Below are 18,834 nucleotides of genomic sequence, written 5' to 3' on the forward strand. Positions count from 1 at the left end.
GAGCGAGCCAGAGAGAGAGAGCCAGAGAGAGAGAGCCAGAGCGAGAGAGCCAGAGCGAGCGAGCCAGAGCGAGCGAGCCAGAGAGAGAGAGCCAGAGCGAGCGAGCGAGAGCGAGAGAGCCAGAGCGAGCGAGCGAGAGAGAGAGAGCCAGAGCGAGCGAGCGAGAGAGAGAGAGCCAGAGCGAGCGAGAGAGAGAGAGCCAGAGCGAGCGAGAGAGAGAGAGCCAGAGCGAGCGAGCGAGAGAGAGAGAGCCAGAGCGAGCGAGAGAGAGAGAGCCAGAGCGAGCGAGCGAGAGCCAGAGCGAGCGAGAGAGAGCCAGAGCCAGAGCCAGAGCGAGCGAGAGCCAGAGCGAGCGAGAGAAAGAGAGCCAGAGCGAGCGAGCGAGAGCCAGAGCGAGCGAGCGAGAGCCAGAGCGAGTGAGCGAGAGCCAGAGCGAGCGAGCGAGAGAGAGAGAGCCAGAGCGAGCGAGCGAGAGAGAGAGAGCCAGAGCGAGCGGAGAGCCAGAGCGAGCGAGAGGAGAGCCAGAGCGAGCGAGCGAGCGGAGAGCCAGAGCGAGCGAGAGGAGAGCCAGAGCGAGCGAGCGAGCGGAGAGGAGAGCCAGAGCGAGCGAGCGAGACAGAGCGGAGAGGAGAGCCAGAGCGAGCGGAGAGGAGAGCCAGAGCGAGCGAGCGAGCGGAGAGGAGAGCCAGAGCGAGCGAGCGAGCGGAGAGGAGAGCCAGAGCGAGCGAGCGAGCGAGAGAGAGCGAGCCAGAGCGAGCGAGCGAGCGAGCCAGAGCGAGCGAGAGAGAGCGCGACAGAGCGAGCGAGAGCGCGACAGAGCGAGAGAGAGCGCGACAGAGCGAGAGAGAGCGCGACAGAGCGAGAGAGAGCGCGACAGAGCGAGAGAGAGCGCGACAGAGCGAGAGAGAGCGCGACAGAGCGAGCGAGAGCGCGACAGAGCGAGAGAGAGCGCGACAGAGCGAGAGAGAGCGCGACAGAGCGAGAGAGAGCGCGACAGAGCGAGAGAGAGCGCGACAGAGCGAGAGAGAGCGCGACAGAGCGAGAGAGAGCGCGACAGAGCGAGAGAGAGCGCGACAGAGCGAGAGAGAGCGCGACAGAGCGAGAGAGAGCGCGACAGAGCGAGAGAGAGCGCGACAGAGCGAGAGAGAGCGCGACAGAGCGAGAGAGAGCGCGACAGAGCGAGAGAGAGCGCGACAGAGCGAGAGAGAGCGCGACAGAGCGAGAGAGAGCGCGACAGAGCGAGAGAGAGCGCGACAGAGCGCGAGAGAGCGAGAGAGAGCGCGACAGAGCGAGAGAGAGCGCGACAGAGCGAGAGAGAGCGCGACAGAGCGAGAGAGAGCGCGACAGAGCGAGAGAGAGCGCGACAGAGCGAGAGAGAGCGCGACAGAGCGAGAGAGAGCGCGACAGAGCGAGAGAGAGCGCGACAGAGCGAGAGAGAGCGCGACAGAGCGAGAGAGAGCGCGACAGAGCGAGAGAGAGCGCGACAGAGCGAGAGAGAGCGCGACAGAGCGAGAGAGAGCGCGACAGAGCGAGAGAGAGCGCGACAGAGCGAGAGAGAGCGCGACAGAGCGAGAGAGAGCGCGACAGAGCGAGAGAGAGCGCGACAGAGCGAGAGAGAGCGAGAGAGCGAGACAGAGCGAGACAGAGCGAGAGAGCGAGACAGAGCGAGAGAGAGCGAGACAGAGCGAGAGAGAGCGAGACAGAGCGAGACAGAGCGAGAGAGCGAGACAGAGCGAGAGAGCGAGACAGAGCGAGACAGAGCGAGACAGAGCGAGAGAGCGAGAGAGCGAGAGAGCGAGAGAGCGAGACAGAGCGAGAGAGCGAGAGAGCGAGAGAGCGAGAGAGCGAGAGAGCGAGAGAGCGAGAGAGCGAGAGAGCGAGAGAGCGAGAGAGCGAGAGAGCGAGAGAGAGACAGAGACAGAGACAGACAGAGCGAGACAGAGACAGACAGAGCGAGACAGAGACAGACAGAGCGAGACAGAGACAGACAGAGCGAGACAGAGACAGACAGAGCGAGACAGAGACAGACAGAGCGAGACAGAGACAGACAGAGCGAGACAGAGCGAGACAGAGACAGAGCGAGACAGAGACAGAGCGAGACAGAGACAGAGCGAGACAGAGACAGAGCGAGACAGAGACAGAGCGAGACAGAGACAGAGCGAGACAGAGACAGAGCGAGACAGAGACAGAGCGAGACAGAGACAGAGCGAGACAGAGACAGAGCGAGACAGAGACAGAGCGAGACAGAGACAGAGCGAGACAGAGCGAGACAGAGCGAGACAGAGACAGAGCGAGACAGAGCGAGACAGAGCGAGACAGAGACAGAGCGAGACAGAGCGAGACAGAGCGAGACAGAGACAGAGCGAGACAGAGACAGAGCGAGACAGAGACAGAGCGAGACAGAGACAGAGCGAGACAGAGACAGAGCGAGACAGAGACAGAGCGAGACAGAGACAGAGCGAGACAGAGACAGAGCGAGACAGAGACAGAGCGAGACAGAGACAGAGCGAGACAGAGACAGAGCGAGACAGAGACAGAGCGAGACAGAGACAGAGCGAGACAGAGACAGAGCGAGACAGAGACAGAGCGAGACAGAGACAGAGCGAGACAGAGACAGAGCGAGACAGAGACAGAGCGAGACAGAGCGAGACAGAGACAGAGCGAGCAAGCGAGAGAGCCAGAGCGAGCGAGCGAGCGAGAGAGCCAGAGCGAGCGAGCGAGCGAGCGAGCCAGAGAGAGCCAGAGCGAGCCAGAGCGAGAGAGCCAGAGCGAGAGAGCCAGAGCGAGAGAGCCAGAGCGAGAGAGCCAGAGCGAGAGAGCCAGAGCGAGAGAGCCAGAGAGAGAGAGCCAGAGAGAGAGAGCCAGAGCGAGCGAGCCAGAGAGAGAGAGCCAGAGAGAGAGAGCCAGAGCGAGCGAGCGAGAGCGAGAGAGCCAGAGCGAGCGAGAGAGAGAGAGCCAGAGCGAGCGAGAGAGAGAGAGCCAGAGCGAGCGAGCCAGAGAGAGAGAGCCAGAGCGAGCGAGCCAGAGCGAGAGAGCCAGAGCGAGCGAGCGAGAGCGAGAGAGCCAGAGCGAGCGAGCGAGAGAGAGAGAGCCAGAGCGAGCGAGCGAGAGAGAGAGAGCCAGAGCGAGCGAGCGAGAGAGAGAGAGCCAGAGCGAGCGAGCGAGAGAGAGAGAGCCAGAGCGAGCGAGCGAGAGCCAGAGCCAGAGCGAGCGAGAGAGAGCCAGAGCGAGCGAGAGAAAGAGAGCCAGAGCGAGCGAGAGAAAGAGAGCCAGAGCGAGCGAGAGAAAGAGAGCCAGAGCCAGAGCGAGCGAGAGAGAGCCAGAGCGAGCGAGAGAAAGAGAGCCAGAGCGAGCGAGAGAAAGAGAGCCAGAGCGAGCGAGAGAAAGAGAGCCAGAGCGAGCGAGAGAAAGAGAGCCAGAGCGAGCGAGAGAAAGAGAGCCAGAGCGAGCGAGAGAGAGAGAGCCAGAGCGAGCGAGAGAGAGAGAGCCAGAGCGAGCGAGAGAGCCAGAGCGAGCGAGAGAGAGAGAGCCAGAGCGAGCGAGAGAGAGAGAGCCAGAGCGAGCGAGCGAGAGCCAGAGCGAGCGAGCGAGCGAGAGCCAGAGCGAGCGAGCGGAGAGCCAGAGCGAGCGAGCGGAGAGCCAGAGCGAGCGAGCGAGCGAGAGCCAGAGCGAGCGAGCGAGCGGAGAGCCAGAGCGAGCGAGCGGAGAGCCAGAGCGAGCGAGCGGAGAGCCAGAGCGAGCGAGAGGAGAGCCAGAGCGAGCGAGAGGAGAGCCAGAGCGAGCGAGCGAGCGGAGAGCCAGAGCGAGCGAGAGGAGAGCCAGAGCGAGCGAGCGAGCGAGCGGAGAGGAGAGCCAGAGCGAGCGAGCGAGCGGAGAGGAGAGCCAGAGCGAGCGAGCGAGCGGAGAGGAGAGCCAGAGCGAGCGAGCGAGCGGAGAGGAGAGCCAGAGCGAGCGAGCGAGCGAGCGGAGAGGAGAGCCAGAGCGAGCGAGCGAGCGAGCGGAGAGGAGAGCCAGAGCGAGCGAGCGAGCGAGCGGAGAGGAGAGCCAGAGCGAGCGAGCGAGCGGAGAGGAGAGCCAGAGCGAGCGAGCGAGCGGAGAGGAGAGCCAGAGCGAGCGAGCGGAGAGGAGAGCCAGAGCGAGCGAGCGGAGAGGAGAGCCAGAGCGAGCGAGCGAGCGGAGAGGAGAGCCAGAGCGAGCGAGCGAGCGGAGAGCCAGAGCGAGCGAGCCAGAGCGAGCGAGCCAGAGCGAGCGAGCCAGAGCGAGCGAGCCAGAGCGAGCGAGACAGAGCGAGCGAGAGCGAGCGAGAGAGAGCGAGAGCGAGCGCGACAGAGCGAGAGAGAGCGCGACAGAGCGAGAGAGAGCGCGACAGAGCGAGAGAGAGCGCGACAGAGCGAGAGAGAGCGCGACAGAGCGAGAGAGAGCGCGACAGAGCGAGAGAGAGCGCGACAGAGCGAGAGAGAGCGCGACAGAGCGAGAGAGAGCGCGACAGAGCGAGAGAGAGCGCGACAGAGCGAGAGAGAGCGCGACAGAGCGAGAGAGAGCGCGACAGAGCGAGAGAGAGCGCGACAGAGCGAGAGAGAGCGCGACAGAGCGAGAGAGAGCGCGACAGAGCGAGAGAGAGCGCGACAGAGCGAGAGAGAGCGCGACAGAGCGAGAGAGAGCGCGACAGAGCGAGAGAGCGAGACAGCGAGAGAGCGAGAGAGCGAGAGAGCGAGAGAGCGAGTGAGCGAGAGAGCGAGACAGCGAGAGAGCGAGAGAGCGAGAGAGCGAGAGAGCGAGACAGAGCGAGAGAGCGAGACAGAGCGAGAGAGCGAGAGAGCGAGAGAGAGCGCGACAGAGCGAGAGAGAGCGCGACAGAGCGAGAGAGAGCGCGACAGAGCGAGAGAGAGCGCGACAGAGCGAGAGAGAGCGCGACAGAGCGAGAGAGAGCGCGACAGAGCGAGAGAGAGCGCGACAGAGCGAGAGAGAGCGCGACAGAGCGAGAGAGAGCGCGACAGAGCGAGAGAGAGCGCGACAGAGCGAGAGAGAGCGCGACAGAGCGAGAGAGAGCGCGACAGAGCGAGAGAGAGCGCGACAGAGCGAGAGAGAGCGCGACAGAGCGAGAGAGAGCGCGACAGAGCGAGAGAGCGAGACAGCGAGAGAGCGAGAGAGCGAGACAGCGAGAGAGCGAGAGAGCGAGAGAGCGAGAGAGCGAGAGAGCGAGAGAGAGCGAGACAGAGCGAGAGAGCGAGAGAGCGAGAGAGAGCGAGACAGAGCGAGAGAGCGAGACAGAGCGAGAGAGAGCGAGACAGAGCGAGAGAGAGCGAGACAGAGCGAGAGAGAGCGAGACAGAGCGAGAGAGAGCGAGACAGAGCGAGAGAGCGAGACAGAGCGAGAGAGCGAGACAGAGCGAGAGAGAGCGAGAGAGAGCGAGAGAGAGCGAGAGAGAGCGAGAGAGAGCGAGAGAGAGCGAGAGAGAGCGAGAGAGAGCGAGAGAGAGCGAGAGAGAGCGAGAGAGAGCGAGAGAGAGCGAGAGAGAGCGAGAGAGAGCGAGACAGAGCGAGACAGAGCGAGACAGAGCGAGACAGAGCGAGAGAGAGCGAGAGAGAGCGAGACAGAGCGAGACAGAGCGAGACAGAGCGAGACAGAGCGAGAGAGCGAGAGAGCGAGAGAGCGAGAGAGCGAGACAGAGCGAGACAGAGCGAGAGAGAGCGCGACAGAGCGCGAGAGAGAGCGAGACAGAGCGAGACAGAGCGAGAGAGAGCGCGACAGAGCGCGAGAGAGAGCGAGACAGAGCGAGACAGAGCGAGAGAGCGAGAGAGCGAGAGAGCGAGAGAGCGAGAGAGCGCGAGAGAGCGCGAGAGAGCGAGAGAGAGCGAGAGAGAGCGAGAGAGAGCGAGAGAGAGCGAGAGAGAGAGCGAGAGAGAGCGAGACAGAGCGAGACAGAGCGAGACAGAGCGAGACAGAGCGAGAGAGCGAGACAGAGCGAGAGAGCGAGACAGAGCGAGACAGAGCGAGAGAGCGAGAGAGCGAGACAGAGCGAGAGAGCGAGACAGAGCGAGAGAGCGAGACAGAGCGAGAGAGCGAGACAGAGCGAGACAGAGCGAGACAGAGCGAGACAGAGCGAGACAGAGCGAGACAGAGCGAGACAGAGCGAGACAGAGCGAGACAGAGCGAGAGAGCGAGAGAGCGAGAGAGCGAGAGAGCGAGAGAGCGAGAGAGCGAGAGAGCGAGACAGAGCGAGACAGAGCGAGCGAGACAGAGCGAGCGAGCGAAACAGAGCGAGCGAGCGAGCGAGCGGAGAGGAGAGCCAGAGCGAGCGAGCGAGCGGAGAGGAGAGCCAGAGCGAGCGAGCGAGCGGAGAGGAGAGCCAGAGCGAGCGAGCGAGCGGAGAGGAGAGCCAGAGCGAGCGAGCGAGCGGAGAGCCAGAGCGAGCGAGCGGAGAGCCAGAGCGAGCGAGCCAGAGCGAGCGAGCCAGAGCGAGCGAGCCAGAGCGAGCGAGCCAGAGCGAGCGAGCCAGAGCGAGCGAGCCAGAGCGAGCGAGCCAGAGCGAGCGAGACAGAGCGAGCGAGCCAGAGCGAGCGAGCCAGAGCGAGCGAGACAGAGCGAGCGAGAGCGAGCGAGAGCGAGCGAGAGCGAGCGAGCGAGAGCGAGCGAGAGCGAGCGAGACAGAGCGAGCGAGAGCGAGCGAGACAGAGCGAGAGAGAGCGCGACAGAGCGCGACAGAGCGCGACAGAGCGCGACAGAGCGCGACAGAGCGAGAGAGAGCGCGACAGAGCGAGAGAGAGCGCGACAGAGCGAGAGAGAGCGCGACAGAGCGAGAGAGAGCGCGACAGAGCGAGAGAGAGCGCGACAGAGCGAGAGAGAGCGCGACAGAGCGAGAGAGAGCGCGACAGAGCGAGAGAGAGCGCGACAGAGCGAGAGAGAGCGCGACAGAGCGAGAGAGAGCGCGACAGAGCGAGAGAGAGCGCGACAGAGCGAGAGAGAGCGCGACAGAGCGAGAGAGAGCGCGACAGAGCGAGAGAGAGCGCGACAGAGCGAGAGAGAGCGCGACAGAGCGAGAGAGAGCGCGACAGAGCGAGAGAGAGCGAGGCGCGACAGAGCGAGAGAGAGCGAGACAGAGCGAGAGAGAGCGAGACAGAGCGAGAGAGAGCGAGAGAGCGAGACAGAGCGAGAGAGCGAGAGAGCGAGAGAGCGAGAGAGCGAGAGAGCGAGAGAGCGAGAGAGCGAGACAGAGCGAGACAGAGCGAGACAGAGCGAGACAGAGCGAGACAGAGCGAGACAGAGCGAGACAGAGCGAGACAGAGCGAGACAGAGCGAGAGAGCGAGAGAGAGCGAGAGAGCGAGAGAGCGAGAGAGCGAGAGAGCGAGAGAGCGCGAGAGCGCGAGAGCGCGAGAGAGCGCGAGAGAGCGAGAGAGCGAGAGAGCGAGAGAGCGAGACAGAGCGAGAGAGCGAGAGAGCGAGAGAGCGAGAGAGCGAGAGAGCGAGAGAGCGAGAGAGCGAGAGAGCGAGAGAGCGAGAGAGCGAGACAGAGCGAGACAGAGCGAGAGAGCGAGAGAGCGAGAGAGCGAGAGAGCGAGACAGAGCGAGAGAGCGAGACAGAGCGAGACAGAGCGAGAGAGCGAGAGAGCGAGAGAGCGAGACAGAGCGAGAGAGCGAGAGAGCGAGACAGAGCGAGAGAGCGAGACAGAGCGAGAGAGCGAGAGAGCGAGACAGAGCGAGAGAGCGAGACAGAGCGAGAGAGCGAGACAGAGCGAGAGAGCGAGACAGAGCGAGAGAGAGCGAGACAGAGCGAGAGAGCGAGACAGAGCGAGACAGAGCGAGAGAGCGAGACAGCGAGAGAGCGAGAGAGCGAGAGAGCGAGACAGAGCGAGAGAGCGAGACAGAGCGAGAGAGCGAGAGAGCGAGAGAGCGAGAGAGAGCGAGAGAGAGCGAGAGAGAGCGAGAGAGAGCGAGAGAGAGCGAGAGAGAGCGAGAGAGAGCGAGAGAGAGCGAGAGAGAGCGAGAGAGAGCGAGAGAGAGCGAGAGAGAGCGAGAGAGAGCGAGAGAGAGCGAGAGAGAGCGAGAGAGAGCGACAGAGAGCGAGAGAGCGCGACAGAGCGCGACAGAGCGCGACAGAGCGCGACAGAGCGCGACAGAGCGCGACAGAGCGCGACAGAGCGCGACAGAGCGCGACAGAGCGCGACAGAGCGCGACAGAGCGCGACAGAGCGCGAGAGAGAGCGCGAGAGAGAGCGCGAGAGAGAGCGCGAGAGAGAGCGAGACAGAGCGAGAGAGAGCGAGAGAGAGCGAGAGAGAGCGAGAGAGAGCGAGAGAGAGCGAGAGAGAGCGAGAGAGAGCGAGAGAGAGCGAGAGAGAGCGAGACAGAGCGAGACAGAGCGAGACAGAGCGAGACAGAGCGAGACAGAGCGAGAGAGCGAGACAGAGCGAGAGAGAGCGAGAGAGCGAGACAGAGAGAGAGCGAGACAGCGAGACAGCGAGAGAGCGAGAGAGCGAGACAGCGAGACAGCGAGAGAGCGAGACAGAGCGAGCGAGCGAGACAGAGCGAGCGAGCGAGACAGAGCGAGCGAGCGAGACAGAGCGAGCGAGCGAGACAGAGCGAGCGAGCGAGACAGAGCGAGCGAGCGAGACAGAGCGAGCGAGCGAGACAGAGCGAGCGAGCGAGACAGAGCGAGCGAGACAGAGCGAGCGAGACAGAGCGAGCGAGACAGAGCGAGCGAGACAGAGCGAGCGAGACAGAGCGAGCGAGACAGAGCGAGCGAGACAGAGCGAGCGAGACAGAGCGAGCGAGACAGAGCGAGCGAGACAGAGCGAGCGAGACAGAGCGAGCGAGACAGAGCGAGCGAGCGAGACAGAGCGAGCGAGCGAGACAGAGCGAGCGAGCGAGACAGAGCGAGCGAGCGAGACAGAGCGAGCGAGCGAGACAGAGCGAGCGAGCGAGACAGAGCGAGCGAGCGAGACAGAGCGAGCGAGCGAGACAGAGCGAGCGAGCGAGACAGAGCGAGCGAGACAGAGCGAGCGAGACAGAGCGAGCGAGACAGAGCGAGCGAGACAGAGCGAGCGAGACAGAGCGAGCGAGACAGAGCGAGCGAGACAGAGCGAGCGAGACAGAGCGAGCGAGACAGAGCGAGCGAGACAGAGCGAGCGAGACAGAGCGAGCGAGACAGAGCGAGCGAGACAGAGCGAGCGAGACAGAGCGAGCGAGACAGACAGAGCGAGACAGACAGAGCGAGACAGACAGAGCGAGACAGACAGAGCGAGACAGACAGAGCGAGACAGACAGAGCGAGACAGACAGAGCGAGACAGACAGAGCGAGACAGACAGAGCGAGACAGACAGAGCGAGACAGACAGAGCGAGGGTTTGAGAGCGAGGGTTTGAGAGCTTGGTCAGCATAAAGAACACATACCAGGCTTGAATGTGATGAGGCAGGATCTGTTGGTACATGTCCCCTCTGGAAATATCATTATCTGCACACACACACAGTCCATTTCATTTGATATAGAAGATTGAGGAGGATTGGTCTTTACTTTAACACAAGCAGGCAGTGTGTGTGTTACCTGAGGCCACTCCCCTCCAGCGTGGGCTCTGCGTTTGATCTCCTCAACTGTCTTCCTACGAGAATCCTGGTCCGACCGCGACACAAACACTGGTCTTATGAACTTTATCAGAGCTGGTGGGGCAGGGAGAAAGAGACACAAGGGGCAGGGGGGAGAGACAGAAGGGGGAGGAGAGAAAGAGAGACACAAGGGGCAGGGGGGAGAGACAAGGGGCAGGGGGGAGAGACAGAAGGGGGAGGAGAGAAAGAGAGACACAAGGGGCAGGGAGAAAGAGAGACACAAGGGGCAGGGAGAAAGAGACAAAAGGGGCAGGGAGAAAGAGAGACACAAGAGGCAGGGGGGAGAGACAGAAGGGGGAGGAGAGAAAGAGAGACAAGGGGCAGGGGGGAGAGACAGAAGGGGGAGGAGAGAAAGAGAGACAAGGGGCAGGGGGGAGAGACAGAAGGGGGAGGAGAGAAAGAGACAAAGGGGGCAGGGAGAAAGAGACAAGGGGCAGGGGGGAGAGACAGAAGGGGCAGGGGGGAGAGAGTAGGGAGAGAAGGGGATGTGGGGGAAAGAAGGGGAGTAGTGAGAGACGGATAAGAGAGGGAGGGAAATAGAGAGATTATAGAGTGATTAGCACAGCATTATGACTAATAATAAGAATGTTATGAGATAACCAGAATATGCTAATCATTAACACCTGGTCTCACCACCTCTACCCCTCCCCCCTTCATGTTCAGTCTGATAACCTCACTAACTCACATCAGTCAGTATCTATCAGAAGACTGGTTCTCACCGGCCCTGATGGAGACAGAGAGAAATGAGGAAGACTATACTACCAGAGAGAGAAAATGAAGGCTACAGTACACACTTCCCTAGACAGTGAGACAAATGAGGAAGAGGCAGAGAGAAAGCGAGAGAGAAGAAGAGAAAGAGGTGAGGTAGACAATGGTATTTAATGAAGATGATGAGGATTACTACTCACTGCCCCAGACGGGGATGTTCTTGCTCTCGGACTTCATGACGATAGAGGCCATGGTCATGGTGACGGGGATGGCGTCGAAGTAGGACGAGTGAGGGGCCAGGGTGAGGATGGGCGCCTGCGAGGGCGGGGCCGGTTCCCCTTTCACTGTCACCCAATGGAAACCTCCACAGAACCACATGGCTCGCATGATCACCCTCAGGGCTATGTCACAGATCCTGTAGGAGAGAGAGACAGAGAGAGAGCAAGAGTGAGAGACAGGGTGAGGGTGTGTCTGTTTAATTGCTATTTACACAGGTAAGTCAATTAAAGATTTGCTCTGGAACTTTGGCAACTTCTATGTATTTTTGTAAACCTCCCACTTTGGGCTGGATGCATCAATGAGCTTCAGCCCCCTCACCATTTGAGTGACAACACAGCAGAGGTGAACACACGGCAGAGGTGAATACACAGCAGAGAGAGCAATGATGTGGTTCACATATCTGTACATGTGACGTAGTACTCCATTTTCAGGGACCACTTTTGGCTAGTGAGCGTTACTTTCAGAACTACTGGCTAAAAAGTACACACAATTACCGGAGAATCTCTTTAAGAATGCAATTACGGCCTGTCGCGTGTGTGTTTGCCCCGACACAATGACGACAATATCCAAACCTTCCACAAGAGGTGGTGATGTCATTATCAGGTGTCATTCATTATATATATATATATATATATATATATATATATATATATATATATATATATATATATATATACTGTACTCTATACCATCTACTGCATCTTGCCTATGCCGTTCGGCCATCGCTCATCCATATATTTTTATGTACATATTCTTATTCATTCCTTTACACTTGTGTGTATAAAGTAGTTGTGATTACAAGATTACTTGTTAGATATTACTGCATGGTCGGAACTAGAAGCACAAGCATTTCGCTACGCTCGCATTAACATCTGCATGTGACCAATAAAATGTGATTTGATTTGGATTTGATATATAATTCTCTCTCTCTCACACACACACCTCCTCCACCAGGTCTCGGTCTCCACGGCCAGTTCAGATCGTCCCAGAGAGGCAGCGAAGGCAAAGGGCCAGGCCAGCAACATGAGGCACACTGCAAAAAACAACCGTACTGGGAACACAGTCACAGTCATCACACCGATCTGAGAAGGGGGGGAGCGGAGAGAGAGAGTAACAAAATCAAATGGTGATGCATTCATTCATTCAAACACAGAGGGAGAGGGTGACAGAGGTACAAATGATCACATTTCATCAGGGAAAGAATCTCTTTCTGTGAAGTTAGATTGACCCAAAAAGAACTGCTCTGTTGAAGAAGAATCAGGCTTGCCTCTAACAATCCAGCAATGACAGACATACAGCTAGTCATCCCTCCTAGCCCTCTCCTCGTTTACTCTATGCTCCTTATGTAAGCATGATCACAACAGCTCATACAGAAATGATAGATTTTTTTTTTTTACTATCTAATGTGATTTCAGGTTTAAATAAAACAGTTAATTTAGTATCAAGCTAATTTATGCTTACATCATTAAGGTCAAAGCAGATAACTATTGACCTGTCACGCCCTTAGAAGGAATATGATTGTATGTCATGCCATCACTCCTAATAACAGGGTCACAATGTCAAGCCCCACACTGTCATTTCAGATCCCACCCCCCCCCTCCTCTATTCATCATCTGGAGACCTCTTATCCCTCTTCTGTCTGTTACAGTAGGGTGTTGTTGTTCTCAATACTGCACATGTTTCTCTCTCTATTGCTTTCTCTATAAATATATCTTTCCCCCTCTCTCTCCATCCCCCTCTCTCTGCCTGCCTACATTACAATGTGGTCTTCTTTCCTTTCCCAGGGGACTCGTATTCCTTCTCTTCTCCTCCCTCTCTGTTTAATCCCTCTCTCTCTCCCTCTCTCTGCATGAGCCCCAGGTGCAGACAGCATGGCCAGATACACACTAATAGGGCTGGTTTATGACCCCCCCCCCCTTCCCCAAAACACCTAACGACCCATCCTGACCACCATCCCCCCCCTTCTGGAAATGGACTCATCCAAACAGCATACTAACAAACATTAGAAGCCATTCTACTGAGCTTATAACTCCATTACCAGAATTATGACTATCCGTCCCTCCTGTGGAATCAGTGTTTCCCTTACATTAATTTGGCAGCGGAGTATCGTTCCCTCTTCTTAACATTTAAAAAAAAATAAGTACATTGTAACACTCCTCTTAAAAAGTGTGTTACAAGTTGCATATCTTCCTCAGATGCTCATCAGATCGTCCGGGAAACCTCCAAGGCCACTAGCTAGCCATCTTTTGATCCTGGAAGTATAGCAAACCCTATAGATGTAGATGTAATAACGGTTAGCTAAGATACACTAGCAAAATCATTTTGGGGGTTAATATAGAATTGGCTGGTGATGTCATTGAGATCAGGAGATAAAATTAAAACTGTCCTCAATTTTCAGATGAGTTTCAAAATGAAGATAATTTCAACCTCTACCTATCTGGACACTTAATTTCTGCTAATTCCAAAGGGTTAGAGCAAGGAGCGAGGGCTTGTGTTATACAACTGGCACTCTTGTGAGCTGGTCTCCATGTTGGTTGTGAGGGAGGATTCAAGGAGTTAAAAAGGAAAGCTTTGTGGTGTGAAATATTCAGGAGGAGACTCAGTGGAGGTGTGTGTGAGAGAGAGAGGAGGAATGCATGAGAAAGACTAGATGCAAGCCTTTTGTTTCCTTACAACGCACGGCACACACTTCCATCCTCCAGGGTTGGCCATTAGGGAAAGGCTTCTCACCCCCTACACATGCAGACAAACGCACGCACGCACTCTTAGGGGGTATCTCATCCCCTACACACACACACACACACACACATGTAGGGGTGGAGTCCACCCAGCAGGCAAGCATCTTCCTGCCCTCTAAAAAGGTGTCCGCATGCTTCCCATCCCAAACAGTTTGTGCATATATTATGACGTGATGTTTTTGTTCGCTTGGTCTTCGACATTTCTTTCGAGGCAAGCCGAAGTTCGGTAGCCGAAGTCTATGCCCCTTCGTTGGTGATTGGTCAACAGTGGGGATTCTTCAACAAAGTGACCTCTTGTGTTTGTTGTCATTTAATGAGAGACTACTCGTTTTCATGCACATTTTTTCACTTGAGAAATACTGCACCAAACATCTTATTTAAATGCGCACTTAAGATTTCCTAAGCAAACACGTCAATTTATGACAGATTTTGAGTAATCTTGATTAATTCTGTCTATTTTGAGGAAGTGTATACTGGCTACGGCGTCTCAAGATGGACAAACCGTACTATTGCCGCTTTTTTTAGTTTTCAAGAGAAGGTATTTTAAAACTTTTCCTGCAGTCAAATGGCCAGAAGCATAATTATATAATTTTTTTATAATTAATAAACATATATTTTTTTAAACAGCTGAAAATCTGGTGTGTCGATGTCAGACAGCCAAATCATCAGTTGAACTCTTTATCAGCCTCTCTCCCCTCCAACACAGGGCCAGAAATGGCAAGCTGTCGAGCAGGGCCCCTCAGTCTCCCTCACACCTACATGTAAAAACTCTGCACGTACGCGCGCCCATCCCTGTGCAGGGACTCTGCACGTACGCGCGCCCATCCCTGTGCAGGGACTCTGCACGTACGCGCGCCCATCCCTGTGCAGGGACTCTGCACGTACGCGCGCCCATCCCTGTGCAGGGACTCTGCACGTACGCGCGCCCATCCCTGTGCAGGGACTCTGCACGTACGCGCGCCCATCCCTGTGCAGGGACTCTGCACGTACGCGCGCCCATCCCTGTGCAGGGACTCTGCACGTACGCGCGCCCATCCCTGTGCAGGGACTCTGCACGTACGCGCGCCCATCCCTGTGCAGGGACTCTGCACGTACGCGCGCCCATCCCTGTGCAGGGACTCTGCACGTACGCGCGCCCATCCCTGTGCAGGGACTCTGCACGTACGCGCGCCCATCCCTGTGCAGGGACTCTGCACGTACGCGCGCCCATCCCTGTGCAGGGACTCTGCACGTACGCGCGCCCATCCCTGTGCAGGGACTCTGCACGTACGCGCGCCCATCCCTGTGCAGGGACTCTGCACGTACGCGCGCCCATCCCTGTGCAGGGACTCTGCACGTACGCGCGCCCATCCCTGTGCAGGGACTCTGCACGTACGCGCGCCCATCCCTGTGCAGGGACTCTGCACGTACGCGCGCCCATCCCTGTGCAGGGACTCTGCACGTACGCGCGCCCATCCCTGTGCAGGGACTCTGCACGTACGCGCGCCCATCCCTGTGCAGGGACTCTGCACGTACGCGCGCCCATCCCTGTGCAGGGACTCTGCACGTACGCGCGCCCATCCCTGTGCAGGGACTCTGCACGTACGCGCGCCCATCCCTATGCAGGGACTCTGCACGTGCCTCAGACAACACCGTGTTGTGCGCGGCTTGTATGCAAGATACATGTGACCTACTGGCCCGCTACGCTTTTGTATCGATCTGTTAGACAATTGAATAGGTCTTTTTCATTCAACAGCATCACCTTCAGGCTATCCTGATGGTTTTTGGGTCACACATACATAGCCAGCACTACCATCAACCACCAAAATGCATGGACCCCAACAAAACATGGCTAGTTGCTGTTCAGCAGGTGTCCTGGTTTTGGTGGAAGACTCATTCGAGCAAGCAAGGGAGGCCTTATTGCTGTTGGACATTACTTGAAAGTCCCAAAATGTGATATTTGTATTGATTATTGATTTTATTGTTATAGCCAGAATATGTAGTTATTGTTATGCTAGTTACAAAGTGCAACGTGTACAGTTTTCATAGAACGCCATCGTAGCTAGTAGCTTTCATACACACACTAAAATATATACACAAATAAATATATACAAATATATATTAATATATATATTTTTTTTTATTATTAATATATAGATTAATTAATATATACTGTATATACAGTTGAAGTCGGAAGTTTACATACACCTTGGCCAAATACATTTCAACTCAGTTTTTCACAATTCCTGACATTTAATCCTAGTAGAAATTCCCTGTCTTAGGTCAGTTAGGATCGCCATTTTATTTTAAGAATGTGAAATGTCGGAATAATTGTACTTCTTTCATCACATTCCCAGTGGGTCAGAAGTTTACATACACTCAATTAGTATTTGGTAGCATTGCCTTTAAATTGCTTAATTTGGGTCAAACGTTTTGGGTAGCCATCCACAAGCTTCCCACAATAAGTTGGATGAAGTTTGGCCCATTCCTCCTGACAGAGCTGGTGTAACTGAGTCAGGTTTGTAGGCCTCCTTGCTCGCACACGCTTTTTCAGTTCTGCCCACAAATTTTCTATGAAATTAAGGTCAAGGCTTTGCGATGGCCACTCCAATACCTTGACTTTGTTGTCCTTAAGCCATTTTGCCACAACTTTGGAAGTATGCTTGGGGTCATTGTCCATTTGGAAGACCCATTTGCGACCACGCTTTAATTTCATGACTGATGTCTTGAGATGTTGCTTCAATATATCCACATAATTTTCCTCCCTCGTGATGCCATCTATTTTGTGAAGTGCACCAGTACCTCCTGCAGCAAAGCACCCGCACAACATGATGCTGCCACTCACGTGCTTCACGGTTGGGATGGTGGTCTTCAGCTTGCAAGCGTCCCCCTGTTTCCTCAAAACATAACGATGGTCATTGTGGCCAAACAGTTCTATTTTCGTTTCATCAGACCAGAGGACATTTCTCCAAAAAGTATGATCTTTGTCTCCATGTGCAGTTGCAAACCGTAGTCTGGCTTATTTATGGCGGTTTTGGAGCAGTGGCTTCTTCCTTGCTGAGTGGCCTTTCAGGTTATGTCGATATAGGACTCGTTTTACTGTGGATATAGATACTTTTGTACCTGTTTCCTCCAGCATCTTCACAAAGTCCTTTGCTGTTGTTCTGGGATTGATTTGCACTTCTCGCACCAAAGTCCGTTCATCTCTAGGAGATAGAACGTCTCTCCTTCCTGAGCGGTATGACGGCTGCATGGTCCCATGGTGTTTATAGTTGCCTACTATTGTTTGTACAGATGAACGTGGTACCTTCAGGCGTTTGGAAATTGCTCCCAAGGATGAACCAGACTTGTGGAGGTCTACAATTTTTAATCTGAGCTTTTGGCTGATTTCTTTTGATTTTCCCACGATGTCAAACAAAGAGGCACTGAGTTTGAAGGTAGGCCTTGAAATACATCCACAGGTACACCTCAAATTGACTCAAATTATGTCAATTAGCCTATCAGAAGCTTCTAAAGCCATGACAGCATTTTCTGGAATTGTCCATGCTGTTTAAAGGCGCAGTCAACTTAATGTATGCAAACTTCTGACCCACTGGAATTGTGATACAGTGAATTATAAGTGAAATAATCTGTCTATAAACAATTGTTGTAAAAATGACTTGTGTCATGCACAAAGAAGATGTCCGAACAGACTTGCCAAAACTATAGTCTGTTAACAAGAAATTTGTGGAGTGGTTGAAAAACAAGTTCTAATGACTCCAACATAAGTGTATGTAAACTTCCGACTTCAACTGTACACACACACACACACCAAAAAAAGAAACGTCCCTTTTTCAGGACCCTGTCTTTAAAAGATAATTCATAAAAATCCAAATTCATTGTAAAGTTTTTAAGCACTGTTTCCAATGCGTGTTCAAAGAACCATAAACAATTCATGAACATGCACCTGTGGAACGGTCGTGAAGACACTAACAGCTTACAGACGGTAGGCAATTAAGGTCACAGTTATGAAAACTTAGGACACTAAAAGAGGCCTTTCTACTGACTCTGAAAAAACACCAAAAGAAAGATGCCCAGGATCCCTGCTCATCTGCGTGAACGTGTCTTAGACATGCTGCAGATGTGGCCAGAGAAATACATGTCAATGTCCGTACTGCGAGATGCCTAAGACAGCGCTACAGGGAGACAGGACGGACAGCTGATCATTCTCGCTGTGGCAGACCACGTGTAACAACACCTGCACAGGATCGGTACATCCAAACATCACACCTACGGGACAGGTACAGGATGGCAACAACAACTGCCCGAGTTACACCAGGAACGCAAAACCCCTCTATCAGTGCGGACTGTGCGCAATAGGCTGAGAGAGACTGGACTGAGAGCTTGTAGGCCTGTTGTCCTCACCGGCAACAACGTTGCCTATGGGCACAAACCCACCGTCACTGGAACAGACAGGACTGTCAAAAAGTGCTTTTCACTGTCGAGTTGCGGTTTTGTCTCACCAAGGGTGATGGTCGGATTCGTGTTTATCGTAGAAGGAATGAATGTTAAACCGAGGCCTGTACTCTGGCGCGGGATCGATTTGGAGGTGGAGGGTCCGTCATGGTCTGGGGCGGTATGTCACAGCATCATTGGACTGATCTTATTGTCATTGCATGCAATCTCAACGATGTGCGTTACAGGGAAGACAGCCTGCTCCCTCATGTGGTACCCTTCCCTTGGTGGAGGAGTGGGGTAACATCTCACAGCAAGAACTGGCAAGAACTGCAGTCCATGAGGAGGAGATGCACAGCAGTATTTAATGCAGCTGGTGGCCACACCAGATACTGACTGCCACACCAGATACTGACTGCTACTTTTGATTTTGACCCCACCTTTGTTCAGGGACACATTATTCCACTTCTGTTAGTCACATGTCTGTGGAACTTGTTCAGCTTTTATCTCAGTTGTTGAATCTTATGTTCATACAAATATTTACACGTTAAATTTGCTGAAAATAGACGCAGTGAGAGGACGTTTCTTTTTTTGCTGAGATTATATATATATCCACACACACACAAAGTATGTGGACACCCCTTCAAAGTAGTGGATTCAGCTATTTCTACCACACCAATTGCTGACAGGTGTATAAAAATCAAGCACACAGCCATACAATCGCCATAGACTAATATTGGCAGTAGAATGGTCTTACTGAAGAGCTGTGACTTTCAACATGGCACCGTCATAGCATGCCATCTTTCCAACTAGTCGTTTTATAAAATTTCTGCCCTGCTAGATCTGCCCCGGTCAATTGTAAGTGCTGTTGCTGTGAAGTGGAAATGTCTAGAAGCAACAACGGTTTAGCCGCGAAGTGGTAGGCCACACAAGCTCACAAAAACAGGACCGCCAAGTGCTGAAGTGCGTAACGTGGAAAAATCATCTGTCCTCACTTACAAAACTCACAAACTGCCTCTGGAAGCAACGTCAGCACAATAACTGTTTGTCGGGAGCTTAAAGAAATGGGTTTCCATGGCCGATTAGCCACACACAAGCC

The 18,834-nt window shown here is 55.0% G+C and overlaps 1 protein-coding gene across 2 annotated transcripts in view; it reads right to left on the reverse strand.

The window, feature by feature from the left end:
• Positions 1-18,834, reverse strand: part of LOC129820094 (lysophosphatidylcholine acyltransferase 1-like) — a 70,890-nt gene that overhangs the window by 35,584 nt on the left and 16,472 nt on the right. The window contains exons 2-5 of one of the 2 annotated variants that reach the window (XM_055876946.1): positions 11,527-11,666; positions 10,506-10,720; positions 9,539-9,651; positions 9,388-9,448 (exon numbers count right to left, since the gene is read on the reverse strand). In XM_055876946.1, the coding sequence (XP_055732921.1) occupies positions 9,388-9,448; positions 9,539-9,651; positions 10,506-10,720; positions 11,527-11,666 (529 nt within the window). The remainder of the gene's footprint in view (positions 1-9,387; positions 9,449-9,538; positions 9,652-10,505; positions 10,721-11,526; positions 11,667-18,834) is intronic. The other variant, XM_055876947.1, reaches the window with a different exon arrangement.

The sequence above is a fragment of the Salvelinus fontinalis genome, chromosome 22 (genome assembly GCF_029448725.1).
Source record: "Salvelinus fontinalis isolate EN_2023a chromosome 22, ASM2944872v1, whole genome shotgun sequence".
Lineage (NCBI taxonomy): Eukaryota > Metazoa > Chordata > Actinopteri > Salmoniformes > Salmonidae > Salvelinus > Salvelinus fontinalis.